The 22906-nt window shown below is 37.9% G+C and overlaps 1 protein-coding gene and 1 long non-coding RNA gene across 4 annotated transcripts in view; one reads left to right on the plus strand and one right to left on the minus strand.

Moving 5' to 3' along the window:
- Positions 1 to 5611: 5611 nt before the first annotated feature.
- LOC107215270 lies at positions 5612 to 21784 on the minus strand. The gene is made up of 4 exons (XR_004495764.1): positions 21247 to 21784; positions 11607 to 11660; positions 8301 to 8544; positions 5612 to 5789 (listed from the first exon to the last, which is right to left on the minus strand). It is a non-coding gene; the product is annotated as an uncharacterized LOC107215270 (long non-coding RNA).
- A 91-nt stretch (positions 21785 to 21875) lies between these two features.
- MINDY3 (MINDY lysine 48 deubiquitinase 3) overlaps positions 21876 to 22906 on the plus strand; it is a 47419-nt gene continuing 46388 nt past the window's right edge. For all 3 annotated transcript variants that reach the window (XM_015618217.2, XM_033511824.1, XM_033511829.1), the window contains exon 1: positions 21876 to 22042. In XM_015618217.2, the coding sequence (XP_015473703.1) occupies positions 21946 to 22042 (97 nt within the window). In that variant the 5' untranslated portion in view covers positions 21876 to 21945. The remainder of the gene's footprint in view (positions 22043 to 22906) is intronic.

Raw genomic sequence — 22906 nt, forward strand, 5'->3', positions numbered from 1 at the left:
AGCATGCATGGAGGCAACCTCTTTAAAGATTAAAAGAATTAATAATATGGACATGGGTTATGCCATGCTGTTGGCTTCTTCATGAGAAAAAAGTTCCAGGCCCTCTTAATTTTCTGGTGTAGATTTGGCTGACAACATTATTAGCTTTGCCTAAAAATACTCATCTGGTTTTACTGCTCTTACTCTTAAATACATTTAAATCTGAATTTTAATGCATTTCTTCAATGTGTGCAATGGTTTGCCATTTTGTCAGCTCTCTTGGAAGTGAAACATTCAGTTAGAGTCATCTAACCTTGTTTGACTATTCTGAAACCTAATTGTAAATATCCCAGCTCACTTCATCTCTATGATGAACAGAACCAGTCTCTGCATTCAAATACCTCTAACCTTGGAACATTTTGCCCAGCTTCATTACTGGTGTGGAAAACCTTGTGTTTTAGTATTATGGGGCATTTTTCCTCTAACTCTAAACTCATTTAATACCTGGGTTATATACAGAAAATATTTCCTGTCCACAGAAAAGTGGGACTGTAAAAAAAACATAAACCTCCCAACGTGGTTAGAGATTGTGATCATAGAGTTTGTGCAGATCACTGAGTTTCAGAGTAAAAACCTTATCAATTCAGATAGAGCAGCTCCAGCCATTATCCAGTAGAGACACACACATCTGTATTGCCCTCTTGCATGCACCACCAACTCCAGTGTGACCACACACACATACAGAGCTCAGCAAGATCAGGGACTGCCTGTTTCAGACTTCCATGACCCTGACTGGCTCCCCTGGGTTCCCAGTAATTAATAAGTGATCACCATAATGTATTATGCATTCAAAAATCTTTTTTTAATATGGATATTTCTTCATTCTCCCAAGTAACATACAGGTTGAATTCTTACTAAATGTATTGTTCTAGGTGACTGTTTCATACTTAACTCGGTCTGTGTCTCTGTGCCCTTGCTTTCTCAGCTGCTCTCACCAATGCTCAGGAAATGCCTGGGTTGATTTTGTTAGCATTTTTATAGTACTGGGAGCAAAAAGGGAGGGGATAATGAAAAGGAAAAGAATCATTTATCAAGACAGAATTAAAAGCAAAAACTTTAACAAAAATATATTTGGGTAAAGATTTTAAATGGCATTTGCCTGAATTGTCTGGGAACCAATTTTCACTCGCTCTATCCTCCTGTGGCCAGAAGGCTTATACAATGCATTTTACACTGTGATTTCCCCCATATTATAAAGGGTGAGTTATTTCAGATTCCACTGTGCTTTCAGAGTTTCAAAGCTGAGTCTTAACCTTTCAATCTGCTTATTAATACTCATGTCATGGCTCCTATTGAGAAAGAGGTTTAGTGTCACTGTCCTCAATCAGTGTCCTTTCATTCACTTTCATTAAAGAACCATGTTTTCCTGACAAAGGATAACAAATGGACACTGTGGGTCCCTAATGTGCTTTTTGACTACAGAGCCTGTACCATTTCTCTGAAGCAATGGCAATTATTTGTCATTTTAATATGACTTGGCAAGGAGATCCAAAAACATACGACCATTATTCATCAATATGTATATCTTGTGCTTGCATTAATATTAGAATATCATTATTATTACCCTGACATTGTATGAGCTAGATAAAATTACATCATGTAAAAAATGTATTAAAATATGTTCAGCTGTATCCATGCAGCAAGGCAAAAGTAATTTAAAGACCTGTAGCAGCTCTTTGTTGAATGCAGCAATTCATTCTGATTAGTGGTAAAGTCCTTTTACCTGTGTATTAATGAAATATTTTTCAGTTCTGCTCCATTGTTAATTGAAAACAGCATAGTTCTGTGTTACTGTTGTTACCAAACATACTCAATGATCACATCAGTTTTCTAAGTTCTTAAAATCCCATGATATTGAATACTCCTGACATTCCTGGTAAATAAATAAAAATAAAAAAATAAAAAAAAGAAAAAAATAAAAAAAAGTCAATTTCTGTTAATTTGGATAAAGGCAAAGCAATGTTTTTCCCATTTCTTCTAGCTGTTTTTTTGCTGTCACTCTTTTTATTCAAGCTATTGCACATCTTGAGTTTGTATACAATATTTGAGTCCAGAACTAAGTTCATTATCACAGTTTCCTACTGAGGAATAAAAAAAAAAAGGTGCTTATGTCAGTGTCTGTGGTTTTTGATACAAAATCACTGACTAAAGCCAGAGGAATACTTCAATTGTTTCTTACATTTCTGAAACATGGAATTAAAAGTGGATGAAGAAAACATCCTAATAATATTTAATATTTTTCTTCTCATTTCCCTCCACCTCATAAGTAACACTGCTCTATAAAAAACAAAAAGGATGTAGAAAAATCTCAGAATAAAAGCTCTGTAATAAAGGGATTATCTATCCTGCTTGGATAGAACCTCTGAAAGGGACTTCAGGTTCTATCCAAGCAGGCTATTCAGGTTATTTCTCTCAAAAAAGTATGACTTGAGGGACAAAGATTCCACCATGAAATAACATTTGAGGAGCTATGTTTTCCCAGATGACATATTTATTTTGGTATGACACTAACATAGCTTAAGATACAGTCCCTTGCACTTTGCAATGCAGCAAGTTCAGGCTTTTAAGGCCACTTTCCTGGTGAATTGTTGGAAAACACGATTCGTAGCTAAACAGCAGTGGCAAAAATTGTAAGAAATGATGGCAGAGGCAAGTGGCTTCAAAATGCTTACAAAATAATAGTTTGTATTACAAAGTCTGGAACGAGCATGATGTAGTAATTAATTTATTAGCTGAGTAATTGTATAAACTTGTTTTTTCAACTATTTCCCTCTCAGGTGAAGGAAGATACAGGGAATCTGCAAACTTATATCTGTGAGAGTTTTTCAGGTCACTTAACCCCAGGTGCCTCAGTCTCTCCATTTAGTAGGCCTGGGCTAATATCCGCTATGATCTCCTAAAGGCATAGGACTCTTCCTTTCATTAATTCTCCTTACCTTTCACTTAAAAACAAAAGCTACATTATTCTACTGATTTTATATCATTTGTCCATTATTTCCTATTTTCTCCAACCATAGCGCTCTATGAATTTCGTATCAGATATTTGAGTTAAAATTAGCTTATTCTAAAACATTCAAACCCATCACACCAACCATGAACCTCATTGTTCACTACATTCCTATCTCAGAACTTGGGCATACCAAGTTCTGCAAAGCTGAAGGTCATCCTTCTCTGCAAAACACATTAATCAAGTGAACAAGTAGTGTTTAATATCTTTGTCAATGACACAGACAGTGGGATCAACTGTACCCTCAACAAATTTGCCGGTGACATCAAGCCATGTGGTACAGCTGGCACACCTGAAGGACAGGATGCCATCCAGAGAGACCTAGACAAGCTCAGGAAGTGGGTCTGTGCGAACCTCATGAAGCTCATCATGATGAAGTACATAGTGCTGCACCTCGGCTGGGACAACCTCCAGTCTCAGCATAGGCTGGGAGATGAAAGAATTGCGAGCAGCCTTGACAAGAAGTATTTGGGGGTGCTGGTGGATGAGAGGCTAGACATAACTTGGCAATGTGCCCTTGCAGTCCAGAAAGCCAATTGTATCTTGGGTTGCATCACCAGCACTGCAGCCAAAAGGTTAAGGAAGGTGATTCAGCTTCTCTACTCCAATCTGGTGAGACCCCTCCCAGAGTGCTGCTTCCAGCTCTGGAGTGCCCACACAGGAAACAGGTCCAGAATTGGGCCACAGAAATGATCAGAGGGCTGGAGCAGGTCAACTAGGAAGACAGACTAAGAAATTTGGGATTATTCATCCTGGAGAAGAGATGACTTTAGGGAGACCCTAGAGCAGTCTTCCAGTATCTAAAGGGAGGCTTATAAAAAAAGATGGAGAAAAACATTTTAGTAAGGCCCTTGCAATTGGACATGAGGTAATGGTTTTAAACTAAAAGGGGGTAGATACAGGTTACATACAAAGAATAAACTTTTCACAATGAAGGTGGAGAAAAGCTGGAACATGATGACCAGAGAGATGGCAAATGCCCTATCCATGGAAACATCGAAAGTCAGGTCGAACAGAGCTCTGAGCAAAATGATTTAGTTGAAAATGTCCCTTCACACTAAAGAGGAGTTGGACTAGATGTCTCTTAACAATCACTTCCAACCCAAAATATTCTATGATTCTATATACAACAAAATAATTAAGCAATTGCAGAGCATGATGGAAGAGGAAGAATCTAAATCTCAGCTACATAGGAAGGCTCTCAGAAACAATGAGATACAGAGAGAGTGAGCTCTGGTCAGGTGTTTAATATCTGCTCAGAGTGCACTCACTATGATATGTTTTTAATACTACTTTGCAATTGACTTTCTGTTTCCTACTTTTTGGTGCAATATCAATGAGCAAGTGGGATGGCCTAAGTAGTTGCATCAATACTCAGTTATTGCTTGGAGTGCTTAAAAACATGCCTTTTTGGTGTTTTCTCAAGTGTATATATTATGGCAAGAGCAGCAATATTTCTTCAGTCTTCTGAGAGCATTACTAGGAACAAAGAAAAATGGAAAGCACAGCACAATTAAGATCATCACCCTTAAAGAAGAACAGCTATACTGCAAAGCACAGAAAGAATACACAATGATTAAATATTTTTAATATGTACCTGTATTTGGCACTTTAGTTGTGGATCTTTAAGATTTGTGTTGTTTATCTTTCTGGTTTTTGATAATAGAAAAATAGAGCTGGAATGAACTGAAAGAAACCACTTTGTGCCAAATTGTTCATGGAAGACCTGAACTGCATTTGAAATAGCAAATTACCTGCTGGTGCTATAGATGATATCCTAAAAATAAACTAAAAAAAAATTTAAAACTGCAGTCTTTATTAGTTTCCTGAGCTGGCTTACCAGTGGGTACCCACTACTGGACCCATTGGCATAGCAGTGTGGTAGGCACATTACAGAGCAAATGGCTTGAGCTGACCAGTGGTGACAGAGAAGCCAAGAGTGCTACTGAAAGAAAGGTACATTAGATAAAGCACAGTAAAAAAAATCTTGCAAATAATTGTTAATATGTTCATATGTTCATAAAGCTTTATGTCTTTTCAGGACTGCACATTTGTGTAATGCTGCTCTGAACACAGCACCATCTCTTCCTTATACTTCGTTGGAGAGGACCCATAGGAATACACTGTGTGTGGGCTTGGTGGCCACCAGTTGTTGTCTAAGAAATCAAACCTGGTGTGAAGTTATGAATGGCCATAAATATCTGAAGGATATAAAGAACAACTGTTCCAGGATGATCTAGAACAAAGCTGCTTAAAGACTGAAAAAATATAAAACCAATGCAAGAAATCCCTTAGCGATATCAAGGGTTTGAAAGAGACACAGAAAGGAAGTAATGGCTTTGATGACATGGAGCTCCTTTAGAATAAGACCAGAGCACTGGAGAATAACAATGATGAAACAAGACCTTTAATTTCTATCCTCTGGACATTGTCTTTCACTATTTGACCACCTTGTATATTGTCTATAGATAAAACAGAGACAAAAAAGAAAAAAAATACAGAAGGCACCATGGCTTATGCTAAAATACAGATATAATTTAATAAATATAAGTCTTTTAGCTTCAAGCAAAATTTTTCTCGATTTTTTGGGGGCTCTATGACACTTGCTGTCTTTTGCCATATTTTTCATGACGTAGAAATTTTCTGGTAAACTTTCTGGGACAAGGTTTGTCTCCTACAGTTATTAATAAAATGCACAGAATACCAAAACTTTTGTCCCTTTTTAGGTTTCCAAGCAGTGACACTGAAAAAAAAATGAAAAGGAAAGAAAACAACGGTATTATCTTGCACATTTTAGAGCCACAGATGATATGTATTATACATTTGTTGCTCCTCTTTTCTTTCTGTGAAGGCAAATATTTATCTTGAGAGGTCAACTAATGCATAATAGCAGCAGGTAACACACACACTAAAGTGCTACACCAAGAACTTCAAATTCCCCTCTTCCAGGTTATTTACTGTCCTTGACTTTGACTGTCCTTTGAGAAGGAGAGAAAATTTGGTCTTAGCTTTGATACGCAGTAGCAAAAGCTAATCAAACTCACTTGCACTTCCATTTCTAGCATCCGTGCTGCTTTTTGATGAGGAAGCTTCGCACTGAGAACTTAACCCAAACCAAAGGCACTTCTCTCAGGATCTCTGGCTCTCCTGACAGAGTAAAGTAACTCCATGTCAACTTCAACACACTTTCAGCTAATCTGGCACCCTGCAGAATTTACCCACAGCATCCCAGTCGTATTTTGATCTGGATAGTCTGGCATTTTACAGTAAACTTCTGATAGTAAAGAACAGTCAAATTCCTTTAGACCAAGGGGAAAATATCCAACAGGAGAGAGGGTTTTTATCCCATTCTAGCTTCTTTCAAAATAGAAACACTATAGCACTGCTTTTACTTCCACAGTGACATTCTTATGAACGGGCAAAAAATCTTTTCTCCTAATAGATAAGTGTTTCTTTTAGTGAATCAGTTCTATAAAGGTAAAGATGGTACAGCAACAACATATTGGCTTGAATGATATAACTGGGTTGAACACATTTCACGTATATGAGATCAAGGTATTTAATGTATAAAAATCAGGACAATGCTCTTAAAAATGAAACATTACAGCCACATGATCTTATTAAGAAAAAAGCTGTCAATAAAACATATTTACATCTAACTGACAAATACCCAAAAGTAGTCTCATAAACATTTTGAAGTCAAGACAGCTAAAGCTACTTTTAAAAGAAACTGTCAATAATTTCTAAAATAAAGCATAAAAATACCTAAGGTGTCCTTTTGATCCTTGTGAGTATACTTTATTTGTCCTTGAAAAAAATATATCCAATGTACCTTTCAAAATGATTTATTATGTGTTATTGTTACAGTGTTCAATATTGTTCAATACCAAACTACTGTACTGATTACCACTCTCCCAGTCTGCTTTAGTTCTATCATGTGCTTTTATTTACCACCTGAGGCAAGAACATTTTAATTGGTTTAGGGAAGCTTGAACTCTCTTTTATCAATGACACATTTCATCAAAATAGAACAAAGCCAGGAGCTGTACGTACTCTCCCAGTGCTGCAAAACAATGGGTTTGTTTGAGGGTTTAAGTTTGGAAATGGATCTCTGCAGTGTAAATTATTTAATCACTAGAATAACATCAGAATATCCTGATTTTTTACTTCCATTTTTTAATAGTAAGAAAATTTATCAACAAAGTACACTAACTTTCCATATTTTAACTTTATTCTAGATAAATACAATCTGCAAACTGATCCTAAATCTGTACTGTACATCTACCAAAGATCTAAAATATATCATGAAGTAGTTTATAGCACTGCAAGTGACAGAACTAAATCATGTAGACATTGATTTTAAAAGTTCCTGTTAAAATAATCCTTACAGGAAACAGAGAGAGAATTGTAGTCAAGTTTGAAGTAAGCTTCATTGTTTGCAGTGATTAGTAAAAAAAAAAGGTGTCATTTTTCCAGATAAAAACTGTCCTTTTAAGAAAGCATATGTGACTAACTTAAGGAAGATACCGATGACTTGTAAACAACAAAAGTAAGCTATCTTTCTATTTTATTAGAAGTGCTTAGCTGAAACAGACACAATCCCATTGTAAGCACAGTATTTTTAAATTTTTTTTAAAACAAAAAAAAATATATCAACACAATACATTAGTTAAAATTACTTAAAAACAAGGTATAAATTTATTAGTCTGTTTCTATCAATATTTTCCACTGTGATCATAAATATTTTTATGAATATTTTACTTTCAAATATAACAAGAATATACAAAATAAACATTTTTTTCATGAACAACAGTGCTAATGAATCCTTTTCTCCTAACAGGTTATAGACTACATTCTTCACAGAGGCTGCTGCCACAGCTCCTGATTTATCCCAGCTTTCTGTCTCGGCAAAAGGTGAAATCGCTGCCTGGTATCACACACATTGTGACTGACCAGCTGTTTCAGCACATATATTGTCTCCATGTGTACTGACTCATATAGGTTGTTTTGTCCTTTCCTCAATGGCATAGATATTAGCTACTCAAATACTAATTTTCACAGAACTTCTCAAAATTCATTACTTTTAATACATCCTGTCCATATTATTTAAAATTAGTTTACGGATTCAAAAGTTTTGAGGGATAACTGGAAGGAGAGATGTACAGAGAGGCCAAAAGAATAATTACATATGCTTTGCTCCTTTAGGAATTCAAGTTTTTAAAAAGCAATATAAACACACGATGACGATCTTTACCTTTTGGCTTTCCGCAGCAGTACTTTACTGCATGTCAGAGACCCTTCAGTGTCACTGGAAAAGACTTCTGCTTCCCCCGACATTTGTGGTGCTTGATTTCTGCCTGTTTGCTGCGGAGGGAACAAGTCTGCAAACTTCAGACACCGCAGAGGATGTGATGGGCCTCCATGGCACTTGTTAAGATGTCCAATGGCCCTGCTTCACAGATTCTTTACAGGCTGGGATGAGAAATGCCTTATCAACCCTAAATCACATGAGACAGGTTGAGAAAAAAGGGGGAAAAAAAGCATGATCTCTGGAACAAATCATACATTTTAAAACACTTACAGAATACATTGACATAACTATTTGCATTGGGTTTGTGTGGCGAGGTTCTGGTAGGGGGGGGGAGGTTACAGCGACAGCAGTAACACCTCTGGGATAACTGACTTAAAAGGGAGAAAAAACTGCTGTGAAAAAACTGCTGTGTAAAAACAGCAGCCAAAAGAGAAGAGTGAAAATATGTGAGAACGACAACTCTGCAGACACCAAGGTCAGTGAGTGGCAGGAGGAGGTGCTCCAGGTGCTGGAGCAGAGATTCCCCTGCAGCTCGTGGTGGAGATCATGGTGAGGCAGCTGCGCCCCTGCAGTCTGTGCTCGACCCTTTGGCAAAGCACAGATCCACCTGCAGCCCACGCTGGACCTCACAGCAGAGCAGGTGAATGCCCGAAGGACTCTGTCACCCTTTGGGAAGACCGCACTGGAGCAGGCTCCTGACAGGACTGCTGGCCCTGTGAAGGCAGAAGCCCACACTGGAGCAGCTCTGCTGGCAGGATTGTGACCCCATGGGGAACCAACACAGGAACAGCCTGTTCCTGAAGGACTGCACTTTGTGGAAGGGACTCACACTGGAGCAGTTCTTCTGGGAACAACTCACATTTTAATATAGATTTGTCCATTTCACAGTAACATAACTACTTCTCTCACATCTAGTATGGAACTTGGAAAAATGAGATTTAATGACCATTGCATTTTACGGTGCACTTTATGCATTTTTGCATTAGAAACATACATGATACAAATATGTAAGGAAGCTAATGTAGTGTAGCTTATTGTTTTCTCCAGCTTGAAAACAGATATTGGCATTTATTAACCACTTTAGGGTGATTGTGTTTTTTGGGTCACTGATCTTTAAGCTCTTCCTTCTAGGCCTACCATAACAATATGGCTTAGAGAAATTTTTAAACATGTTAATTGGAGCTGTATATATCAATTATTTTGGTAAAGCTTCGCAGTTAGCTTTAGAAGCAAAATGAAACACATCTCTCTCCCATTTTTCAACAGTTCATGATTCTGAAGAAGCATTTGTATTCAAAACATCTATAGATGAAGACAGCATTCACTACTGGGAATCCATACTGAGATACAGAGCAAGGGATTTATATTTCAAAAGACCAAATATACTTTCTATTACCTTCAGTGTTCCAGGTGAACGGCTGGAAGACCATCTGGCAAATCTCTGCCAGACACAAGGTTGAAGGTCTGGCACCAGCATTTGTGCCAAGTTTTATACTAACAGAAATATGGCCAGGTATTAAAGATGACTTTTATGATGCACTTGGCAATCAACATTAAAATATTTCCAACATCATCCTAACCAAGATTTTTATATCATTTATTCTGAAAAAGGGAAGAGACTGTCATCTAGGGAACTACTACCAGTACGTGTAGGATTGCTATAAAAAGTGGATATATAGGACCTAATTTTAAATAGCATCCCCTATTCTGTTTTGCTTGGTTCTGGAAAGATGCTTTACAACACAGCTTTGTTGACAAGTCATAGGTAAGAACAGAAAAATGGCAACCCTTCCAAACCATTTGTTGAAAATCCATCCAAAGCTGGACCTCCTTTGAATTAAGATTCTGACCACATAAGTTGGCATTACTGTATTTCTTTACCATGTACAGTTATATATAAGACAATGCTCAGAATTATATATAAGAGGATGATATATTTTTCAGGCTTACAAAAGCCCCATTGCCAAAACTGTTATCAAACTGTTATCAAAAATACTTTTAAAATTTATTTTCAGTTTTATTTTAAAAATGCTTCAAAAGCATACTGCAGGAGACACTTGACTTAATTTCCAAAAAGTCCATAACAAAATTTTGCACTGAATCCTAATTCCATTCATTAATCTAAAATATTAATTTTGACATACTAAAACTTAAGAGTCTAGAAGAGAAATCAGATACTGCAGACCATGCCTATTAAGAAGCTCAAAGAGAGCAAAAGATCCAGCTCTAGTCGGATTTCTAGACAAACAGCAAGGTTGCTATAGGACTTGGTAATATGGGAAACATTTTTTACATTATTATTTCACAGTCTTTACATACACAAACCCAGTTCAAAGGAGTGTGCTATAAAATTATGCTCTACAGTTTCCTATAAGGCCTGGCTAATACTATATAAAACAAACTGTGGAAACTAAACTAGGTCCTATGATTTACAATTTTCTTCCCTTGTTATTTATTATGCTGAATTAGTTTATATATATATATATATATATATACACACTATATATACTTAATATTAATCTCTGGATTGTTTTGAATTAGCACATTATTCCTTGAATTCTATTCCCTTTCCTTCCTTTTGTTTATGGGCTGTAATAAATTCTTGTTGTTTCTCTTTCTATATTTTACAAGGTAAAAACTGTTCTTAATGCCTCATCTTATGGGTATAAAAATGGAAGTTGATGGAGTACACTGTTATGATTTATACAGCTTCACCCAGAACTGCCTGCATTTTTAATCCCAGAGTGAGACTATAATGTCTGTATAACTACCATTTATTTCTGAATAAAATTATATGATACCCAAAAAATGTAACTATGGTGGGCATTACAAGAGAGAAAACCAAGAAAGGCTAGAAACAGATTCATTATCAATGTACCACAGCCAATCTGAAGTCAGACTTTAGATCTGAGCATAGGTTGCACCCTGTTTTTGTCTTGGTGTTTTTCCTCTATGGAGTATTAGCCTGAAAGAACAAAGATGATCCCATCACTAATTACTATCATGCATAAAAAATAGTTCTCTTTTAAGCTTTCAAACACTGGACTGTCAGTGGGGGAAATCTCGAAGCCTTTTAATTTTCAAGCTAGTAACATAGTGGGAAAGCACCAAGATCCTTCAATTCAAGTAAGAAACTGCTAAGCTATTAATCAAAGCATTCAGTGTATAATTTATACTATCTTTGTATGTTGTTGCTAAAATAAAATTACTTCACCTCTCCATTGAAGATGAGACTTCAAAATTACTTACAAACTTTTCTCAGCAGAAGGAATACACGTCATCATCATCATTATCACAATTAGCCTGGGAATCAGAAATTACAGGAAAAAAGAAAACAGTTAGACCAGGTAAGCAGAAAGTCTAGGTTTCAGCTGGATCACCATTGGTGTAAGCAAACAATTATGTGCTGCTATTGTCCACAACATGAAAGTGAATGCAATTACTATGAAGTTCTTATGAAAAAAGTTATTGAATGAAATATCAAGATGAGATAGAGAAAGTGAAATACATATAATACTGTTCATGCACTTCTAAGACTCAAGTAACATCCTATATGAATGAAAACTCATAACTGATTTCTTTCTTCTTTCATTTTAGTTGTTTCATTTTTATATTTTTCCCTTCAAAACAAAACTCCATTGACCTGTACCTGTCACATCAGAAATATGAATGAAGAGAGAGAAATCTCTCTTACTGGCATCAGTCCACATGCATTCAATGACTACCTTAGACAGAATCAGGTCAGTTGGAAGGAACCACTGGAAAACACACAACACCCTACTCAGTGTAAGTCTATTCAGATCCAAATGCTAAAGGCAGTGGCTAATCGAGAGTCGCTAGTCTCCTTGGGTGGAGTTTCCACAACCTATACAAGCAATCTGTTGCAGCATTTGACTGCTCAAGTCAAAGGTTTTCCCCTTGCACTAGGAGGGGTTTCCAGTGTTCCAGTGTTGTAACTTCTGGTCACAGGCTCTTGTCCTCTCAGTGTGCTGCTCTGAGAAGAGTCTAGCTCTGTTTTCTCAACACTCTTCTGTTGAGGGAGGCATATAAAGCACTAGCCTTCTCTATTTAGGACAGAAAAGTTTGTACCAGAGATCACTATCTTAGAGTTCAATGGTTGAGCTAATTTTCTATCCATTATACTATTTATTCAGCTCACCAGCTTGGCTGTAGGAGCACTATGTACATCCTTAAAGGCCTTGCCATACAACATCCATTACTCTTAATGGTTTAGCTGGTAATCTCATCACAGAACAGAAGGCAGATGACCCTCCCAGACCACACGGCACAGAGGATATATAGGTGAAGAAAGCTTATGAGAGGTGGCCAGAGTACATATGAAGCAGTTCCACAGCAACTGTTTCCAACTGGTGCAAATTAGAAAATAAAAATCCAGAAATCTGGGAAGCCAGAATCAGTTAGTTGCCTGCTGGCCTTGCATTCTCTTCTGAAATTTTTTTTGGAAACTTCCCTTTCCCCAAGGCTTCTGCTCATTGTAAACATGATGCCCTCTCAAATTCAAAAAAAGGAGTCAGGATTTTCATTTTCTCTGTCAGTTGTAGCAAGCTCTCATGCAAATGCAACAACACTGGAAGCTCAGAAGTACAAGATTTAGAGTATATGTCCTTCTCACTCATTGCCTGAAACGAACAGATTTCTTCACTAAAATACACAAAGCCTGTTAAAAATTTTGCCATGCTAAGCCACACATTGATTTTCTTTTCAATGTCATATGAAAAATGTTCCAAGCCAAAAACATTTCTCTGTCATCATGTGAGTCATCATAGCACCGACTTACATTCACATCTCCTGATGAGCTCCTGAGTTTTACTTTCAGTTGCACTGCTACAGAATGAAGCTTTCATAAAAAGAGGAAAGGAAAGCTGCACTAGGATTCTGTTGTACATAGGTGATGATGCTGAAAATATACTAATGCTGACTGCTTATGAAGACTTTTAAAGCAAAAATAAATTAGTGAGGCAATAGGAGAGGTGAATGGATTTTGAAACCCATCTGTATGCACTTCATGTAATGCTAAGTTTTGTAAAACACTATGCAAGGAGGTACCATATGTCAAATTGCAGAACAGGCTCTGACACTACCAGTTTCATACAATTTAATAACAAGCATTTAAACTTCAACCATTTCTAGTGACACAAGTGGCAAGATATTTGAATATGAGAGCAGCCATCTTAAGATGAGTTGCAATAATACTTTAAATTTATCTGCTGATTATTTTTCTTAAAGCAATGTAGGCAGCCGCAGTCCCACTGTTGTGCTGAATGAGCAGTTTTCTTTTTAGCCTTAATTTTCAAGTTTCTAAAAACATGTAATACCCAAAGCTGCTTAGTATATTTCAAAGAGGCAGGAGGGAAGCAAGAAGAGAAGAAAAAACCACCCCTTAATAGGCTCAGGACGTTCTGGAATTGTTAGTTTCACAAAACCCAAAGAAAACTGAATTTGTACAAAACAAGAAAACTTGTTTATTTCCATATAAAGACAAAATTTAAAAAAAAAACCCAAAACATTTCTAATACTTGCAGTTATGGTCTATAGGGACTATGAATTGCAAGTATTTTATTTCAGGAATAGATGGTTTCAAGTAACAAACAAATGTAGTGTTGAGGAAATGCTCCTGTTCATTTACACAGTTTTTAACTGAAAGAGGAATGTGGTATTGAGGATACGTCCCTAATTTATCTAGACAGTTCTAGATCATAATCTTCGCTTGAAGCTTTGATGTCTATCAATTGCTGCTTAACATAACAGGAGACATGTTTTTGATTTTACTAGTATTTATTCATCTGGGGTTTTTTTAAAATAAAAGAATGGGAAGAAAAAAATAATCAGCATAATTTTGTTTGGTGAGAAATTTAAAAGAAAAAAAAAACCCAAAGTCTAACATGGTTTATATGTTCAAGAATAAAAGTTATCAGTAAAAATGCCAACAGTGTGTAAAATGGAGACAAGTTATCGTTGTTGTGGGAAACTGTAAATTTGAATTCTTCACTTTGTGCATTCCAAAGCAGATGTTCAGCTGTTATAATTCAGTAAGACCCCCTGACCCTTAATTTCTCAACCACACGAATGTGCTGAGGATTTTTTTTCACCGAATTTAGTTAAGCTAAGTAGCAGTACTCTAGCTATTCTAAGAACTACAACACCCTCTACTGGGCAAAGAATTTTCATTCAAATATGGAAAACCAGTTAATTTCAATGATCCAAAGAAACCACTGGTTGCATTCTTCCAAAGGTCGAGCTTGAGTGCATGATGCACACATGCACAATTTTATAAATAAGCTATATATAAATATAATGATGTATAAAATCTTATGATTTATTTTGGTGTGATGGCAACATTTTATAAAGAGAAAGAACGAATTAATATTTTGATGAAAGAAAAGACCATTTCCACTCAATAATGAGGGTACTCATGAATCCCCTTTCCCTGAATTTTCACATATGATGGATGCTTTTCTCAGTACAGCAGCTCCTCTGAACAAATCAGAGGTCCCAATATGGGTGCACCTTTTAAATTTGATCCTTGATTTCTTCCTTATGTATTCTTAAAATGTCCTAATTATGTGATACTTTTTAAGGCTGCACTGCAGATGCATGTCACAGGCCCAAGGAACGCATAGATTCTTGCACAGAGAGTATCAATATGAAAGTAGATGAGATTTTCAGCTGCCTCTATGAAAAGAGATGAAATAATGAATTTTCATCACAAATCAGAAGAGCATAATGTCATACAGGAAGAAGCAGATTGTTGCAAGAATAAAAAAAAGTAACATTTAGATTAAGAGACAAAACAATGGCTTAGAATGGAAAGTTTATGAAAAAGGCAAGCATTACTAAACAGAAGTATTGTAAATGAGAACCAGCGTGTCAGGCTTTTGAAAAAAGGGGAGCTTGAAACAGAAAACCTGTAAAAGCAAGAAAAATAATTTAGAGAGCATGACACTTAAATGGGCAAATGGTTTTGATTGCTACACTTAGAGAAGGAGGTGCCTATCCCTTTAGTACAGACCAGTTTCTGAGTATCTTTGCTTTCTGCTATCAGCCATCTGAACGACCTCTTCATTCTGCAGTCTCTCAACACACCACCTGCTTGGAAACAAAACTTCCCCAGTAAAACCAAATTTCCATGATAAAAACTAAAACATGTTGATGGTGTCTTCTGCTGGAAACCAGTCCTTTTATAAGACTGTAACTTCCCTGTTTAATTTTGACTAAATATTACATATTTAATTATTTTAATATTTCAGTGCAATTAATATAGTTAAATTCAGCTTTTGTTTCAATCAAAAATTCAGTCCCTTGTATCAAATAACTTTTTTGTTTGAAATGCAGTTCACATTACTAAATTTGATGAAGCTAAATGCCTTTTATCTTTCCTTTTGTGCATTGTCTCAGCTAGGTAAACTGCAATTAACCAGAGGATACTGACTGCACAGCGAGTTATTAGCCCACTGCATAATTGGACTTTAAGCTTGTCTGAGCCACTTCTAACTAATAATGCCAGAGATACAGTATTAGTATCACTGTGTTGGAACTTGACATCCTTAATTTAATTATACTACTAATAGTATTACTAATAACAGACTTTTTTCCTTGCCAATTACAATGTATTTTTTTTTCCCTCCCAAAAAACTGAAGTCCATAATGCAAAGCATTTGCTGAGAGCTCCACACTGAGTGACCACATAAGGATAATGGATGTTTAAATTCACCTGTCTCTGTAAGATCATTTTATCTGAAAATAATAGAGAACCTCAGGATTTTCTCTTAGGGAGGGAAAAGATGACTTGTCTTCAAACATGAAAATTCCATGGTAACTTCCAAAAAAAAATAAATTATTGTTTCTGAAACAGTGCATTTTCTTCTTTCCAAATGAAATGCAACCGTCAGTAGAATGGTTAAGTTTGGATGTAGATTGTACTAGGAATGCAGGGATATTCACTCACTGGTGTTTCTGCAAATGTTGGAGTTTTAGCTCCAGCAGTTTTAAACAGCTTACCTAAAACAAATCTATTGTCCATAGTATTAAGACACTATATAAATATATAAATATATAAATATATAAATATATAAATATATATATATAAAATATATATGGTATATACGCAAACAAAGAGAAATAACTCTTTTTCACCTTGCTATCAAAAAAAGTTGTGATTCTCCAGAAACTCCTTCCCATTCCACAAAGATGCCAATCCCAAGCATTCAGATGCACAGGAAAATCACTGTCTTGTTTAGTCTCATCAACAGATTCTGCAGGCAAATACTTACTATGAAATTGCCCTTTTGCTCTCTTCCATAATTTCAGTAGGAAAAATAAGAAACAGGAAAACTTTCTGTTTCTTAGACTTGAACTTTATCTTCTCAGAGAATCTGGTCTTGATATATAGATCAAAATAAAAGTTTTGTCCTCTTCTCAAAACAAGGAGGCCTAAGGAAAGACAAAAGGAACCAAAAAAGTGTCAGGGCCATAGGATGTCCCTTAACACCTGAAGAATTTAAATTTTGGTTCCCAATTTTCCTCCCAGTGTTTCTCCTGACAGAAAGCACCTTACTCTGCTCTAGATTGGAGGAAATTTTCATCTGCCACACAAAACCTGCTGTTAGGCCACTCCAGTTCAGGATGGGTACACCAGGTAGATAAGCATGACTATATTCTTGTCTCTTCCATACAGTGTCCCACTGTCTGACCTCAGTACTAAACAGGGATCAGCAGCTCTTCCCACCACCACTTTGCCATCACTGCTACTACAATTACCTTTACCTCCTCACTGAGAACTGGCTGGAAGAATCAATGTCAGCTGCAGTCCAAAACTTGCCTCTGCTGCAAGGGACAGAGGAATCAGCATTTTGATTACAGGTGACATTCATCATTCTTCAGACACAAATGTGCACACAATGGAATTTTGAGCATGACTTTTGATATTAAAATTTCTTCTCAGAGATCAGCCTGAGAGCAAAGAGTTATATAGTACAGCACTATGAACAAAGTTCAGATATATTCACACCAGTAGGAAGTAGGCATCCAACTACCCCAACAAGTAGACAACAAAACATTTTCGTGATTTGGTTCAACAGCATTTTCTAGACTACCACAATGTTTTAACTTCTCAATCACATTTTTTCTATACAGATCTGATTGACAGACTGATTTTTGTATTGTGGGGTTAAGAGGGCAGAAGGACAGGGTGAGGTAATTAAAAGATGGAAATAAATAGAAAAGGGAATTGTAGAAAACTCAATTATGCATTTCTACCTCCTCAGAACATTTTAGTAATACAAGACCATTGCAATTCCCTTTGTATCTGTATGGAATAAGTAGCCTGCCATTAATTAATACATTTGTTTTTCCTACCATCCAAGCCAGCTTTTTTAAAGACAAGTAAGGCAAAACTATATCAGTGTAGATTAACTTCACTGAGATTTGTCTGGCAAAAATCAATAATGTCTATAATTTGTACTCCTGTCTGTCAACAGTTCATATCAGTAAACCCATATATTCTCAATTAATCCAAAAAGTTTCATGTAGAGATTTAATTCTTAAAAAATATATTAAGTAAACCAAATGGGACTGCACACTTAAACACTATATGCTTATGTTCTTTACCTACTCCTTCTGTCTAGTAGAGAACAGTTCTAAGATGTAACATACTGCAACCAACAAAATCAAGCTAATCTGAGTTTAGATTAGATATTAAAAGGGAAGGAACAGTAACTGCTATGTTTTCCTAGAACCCCAAACCCACCACACCAGCCTGCAGAAAGAATTAGCTGCATTGCACAAAAGAAAAAAAAGTGCACCTTATGTTATCAACCACATGATGGCAGTCCAACATTAAAAAAAGGACAAAACCTACATTTAAGAGAAACTATTTGAAAAATTAGTTTAAAATTTATGCATATTTTTCATAATATAACCAAACAATGCTGCAGAGCAGTAATTTTTAATCTTCCTGTTTGCACACCTCTAAATACTTTAAGGACTTGAAGGCCCAAAATGCAGATAAATCTACTATTTATCTTCCATGAAGCCCTGACTTTATAGCACAGTTTTTACATCCCAGGTCCACAGAAAAATTATTAATTACCACTTTCATAATTTTAGAAAAACCTATTTTGATGTAGTAGTATGCAGATTTGCACTCTGTTCAAGAGTTCTGACTTCAATCCACTTACATTTATTTCTGAAATCCAGCATAGCTGTCAATGTGCTGTTGAACAACTGAGCTTGTAGTTTCTCCTAATCATCATTTTTAGTGTCCTCCTCACTTACTGAAACTCAGCTACCTACATTCATTGACACAAAAGGTTTCCTGTCCAAATCTTTAGTGGGCATATGCAGCATACCATTATCTTATTAATGCCCAACACTTATAAGAAACTGATGACATCCAGAGTCTCATTTGTTTGGATTCAGTGTTGTTTGCTACAGCTGATATATAGTTTGATTTTTACCATTTGTGTTAGTGAGGCTAATGATTTCAGAGATATTTCATGGTATTTCCAAAATAATTTCCTAATGCTTTTCCTAACCAGCACATGACAGATTGTTCCAGTTGGCACATATCCCCAGAATTGCTCCCTTGTTCCTAGATGAATTAATTTTTATTTGTCTATATTGAATTCCATGTGCTGTATGCCAACCAAATCAAGATGGGTCAAATCACTTAACATCTTGTGTCTCTCACTGCTGTCTGCTTTTGCCAGTATTGTGAGTAACTCTGAAAATATGTTTTCTCATATCAAATTATACAGATCAAATTAGCAATATCAGAGTTCACATCATGCTGGTGAGAGCATTTTTACGCAACACAAGGCATTAGCTGCAAACCAGTCACTGCTACACAAAAATACTGCTACTGCACCAAAATGTGGCAATTTTATTCATTCTAACTCAGGTTAGAAATATAGTTGCAATTTTATAGTGTGATGTTACAGGAAATGTGAGTTGCTAGGTCACCTGCAGGTCTGTAATCACAGATTTGAAGCTGATAAGCATTCTTACACTCTATGGTGACAGAGTAAATTTGTTGCACTTGTATTTAGAGCAAATTAAATTGTGGGATCTCTTCTGGCTCACAGGTCTTCAGGTTGTGACTCAGCTTTTCCTTATATGTGGAAAAGTTTCACCGTAAATACCTGTTTGTACTTATGAAATCAAAGGGCATGCTCATTAACTTGCTTTCCACAATCACCACAAAGTCACAGAATCATTTAGGCTAGAAAAGACCTTCAAGATCAAGTCCAACCTTTGATCACCCCCTTGTCAACTAGACCATGGCACTGAGTGACATGTCCAGCTGCTTCTTGAACATCTCTAGGGATGGTGACTCCACTGCCTCCCTGGCCAGTCTGCTCCAGAGCTTAATGACCCCCTCCATAAAAAATTCTTCCTGATGTCGAACCAGAACCTATCCTGGTGCAGTTGAGACTATGTTCCCTCATCCTGTCACTGGTTGCCTGGAAGAAGAGCCCACCTCTCACCTGCCTACACCCTCCTTTCAGGTAGCTGTAGAAAGTGACAAGGCCCAACCTGAGCCTCCTCTTCTCCAAGCTAAACAACCGCAGCTCCCTCAGACACTCTTCATGACTCACTCTCTAAACCCTCCACCAGCTTCATTGCATTCTGTGGAGACATACAATGTTTATCTTGAAGTAATGATTCAGGACACCAGAGATGGAAGAGGAGGAGGAGGAGCTTTTCCAGCCTTTTGGTGCTTCTGGGTGGTGCCATAGAACTCCTCTGCCATACAGCAGTGGCCATCACCCCATTGCAGGTTCAGCATCCTTGTTTTGCAGTGCCTTCTTCCCTCTCTCTACTGAATTGTTTTTCAGATTGCACCCTAAGCATCTATGACAATATAAATTTTATTCCCTACAAGCCCAGGAACTTGAAGAGCTGGCCTAAAACTTGTACTTCTTTCCTCTGACTTGTAAAGCCTTCCTATTAATGGATAGAGCCTGAAATTTGTTGAGCTGACTTAGACTTGGAACCATTTTGATAATTACTTTTCTGAAATACTTCACACGTATATACAACAACACACTTTAAAATAAATGAACTTTGGTATTTTCCTCCTGCTTGGAGGATGTTTACAATTTCAAGTCTGATATACCTTGTATTAAACTCAAAGTACTGCAACAAAATTAGCTTTTTACTGCACTATTGATTCAAAAGACACAAAACCTAGCAACATGATGGCCTTTGTTATAGTATATATAGAACTTGATTTTGTTGTCATGCTGCCTTTAATTCTAATTCAGTTCCTTCCCATTGTTTGAAATTCTTTATGCTAAAAATCTAAAAGTGTCCATTATAGTTGCATTATTTATTCCCAGAATCCATTCTGTTAATCAATATTGAAGGAAATTGATGACTTGTCAGCAATTATTCAGGAAATGCTTAACTGTGTGTATACTTGAAAACATTTAAAAATCAGAAGTACAACTACCCCATCTTCTGATCAGTTTGGGGTATGACATGCCAAAAAACTCAGAAACACGCTTGCATTGGCTATTTTTTCATATTTAATTCAGAATGATTACGCATGTAACAGCCTCAATATGTGCTCAATCTTTATAAAAGCACTAAGGGTATGATGAAAGACAAGGAACTACTGGAGAGGCTCCAGTGGTGGGCTACACAAATGATTAATGGACTGGAGCATCTCTTGTACAAGGACTTCTGGAACTGGGCCTATTCAGTCTAGAAGACTGAAAGGGAATTTCATCAATGCATATAAAAAGGCGGGTGCCAAGAGGGTGGTGCCAGCCTCTTTCCAGTGGTGCTCAGCGACAAGATGAGGAGCACTGGCAGAGGCTGCCCAGGGAGGTCATGAAGTGTTTCTCTGAGTACGTTCAAAACCCACCTGGACACTTTCCTGTGTCAAAGGCTCCCGGTGACTCTGCCTTAGTGAGGGCTTGGACAAGTCGACCTGGAGATTGTCAAAGGGGAGATTCAAACTGGATTATTAGAAAAATCCTTTTCACCGTTACAGTGGTCAGACATTGGAATAGGCTGCCCAGGGAAGCGGTGGAGCCACCATCCCCGAAGTGTTTAAGAGGTGTCTGGATCCAGCGCTTAATCATGCGGTTTAGGGGTTACAGTGGCAGTGCTGGGTAATGGTTGGACTTGATGCTCGTAAGGGTCTCTTCGAACACCGATGATTCTATGATTCTCTAATTCTATCTCCAGCGCACCCTTCCAACCCTACCGACAAAGTAATTGCTTAAGAAAGCGGGCACAACACCGCCGCTCCATTTCGGCTGCACACCACAGCAAGAACTCCAAGCGCGAATACATAACAGTTTGATCTGGGGAACTTTGGGCTCGAAAGCCCACTCCCTAAGGGACGTAGGTGACGACCACCCCACACGCACAGCTGCTAGCCCGCCCCCGGGCCCGCGGAAGCACCAGGGCCTGCTGGGGAAGCGGAAGGGCCGCCCCGCCCGGCCCGCCCGGCCCCGCCCCGCCCGCGCGGCCCCGCCCCTCCCTCTCCTGCGCAGGGGCCGCCGGAGCCGCCGGAGTCGCCGCGCCCGCCCGGCGCCGGGGCCGCCGCCGCCCCGCCATGTCCGAGGCGGGCCAGGAGCTCGTCCACCTGGTGTGGGGCAAGAAGGCCGGGCCCCGCGGGCTGGCCGACACCATCTTCTGCCGCTGGGCGCAAGGTACCTGCGTGCGCCGTGCCCCGCCGGCCCTTCCCGCCTCGCTGTCCCGGCCCGCCCGCCGGGGCACACCCGCAGCTCCCCCCGCCGCCCCCCGCGCTGTGGCTCCGGGTGCCTGAGGGGCGCCGTGCCCTCGGCACTGCTCGTGTGCCTCTGTCAGCGGCAGCTCGGCGCTGGCCCACGCGGGAAAATGATGCGGCAGCTTCCCTTGCGAAATAATTACTTAGTTTTTTTGCAGCATGGTCGTCTTTAGCCCCACGTCTCTGCAGGGACTTAAAATTGTGTAGAAAAGGATCTGAATTTATTAAATATAACAAAAGCGTCTCGTGTGGTGATTTTACGTAGCTTGTGGAAATGGTCAGAACTTGTGCTGTGGTTCTGTTTTTTGTGAAATATATGTGACTCACAAATAGAGTTAGCAAAAGTGGGGCCGGGTTTCAGACAGAGACTCGTGGTTTTTAAACGGCTGTGTTTTTTAAACTGGTTATTTGGCCATGGAAGCAGGTGCATGCCAGTATTGTCATATGTCAAGAAGTAAAGCAGAAGTTTCTTAGTGCTCTCTGTTCCTTGCCTTTTTATTTTTTTTTACAAGGGATTTGTCGTCTACATAGTTTTAGTAGATTTGGGATCTGAGTAGCTGCTCCCCATTACTAGATGCAGTGCATTACCAGACTTATCTTTTTCACTCGGTTCATCTGTCTTCAGATAATTCAGTGATAAATAGTTTGGGGAAAAAAACCCAAACAAATTTCTTCAAAGGTTAGAATTTAAGCAGGCACAGCAAAGCCATTGCTTTTCCTAACAAAATTGGTTATTGAAATGTAATTACTTTCTGAAATATCTCTTGAAGTTTTGGTAATGTTGCGG

Source organism: Parus major, chromosome 2 (genome assembly GCF_001522545.3).
Source record: "Parus major isolate Abel chromosome 2, Parus_major1.1, whole genome shotgun sequence".
Classification (NCBI taxonomy): domain Eukaryota; kingdom Metazoa; phylum Chordata; class Aves; order Passeriformes; family Paridae; genus Parus; species Parus major.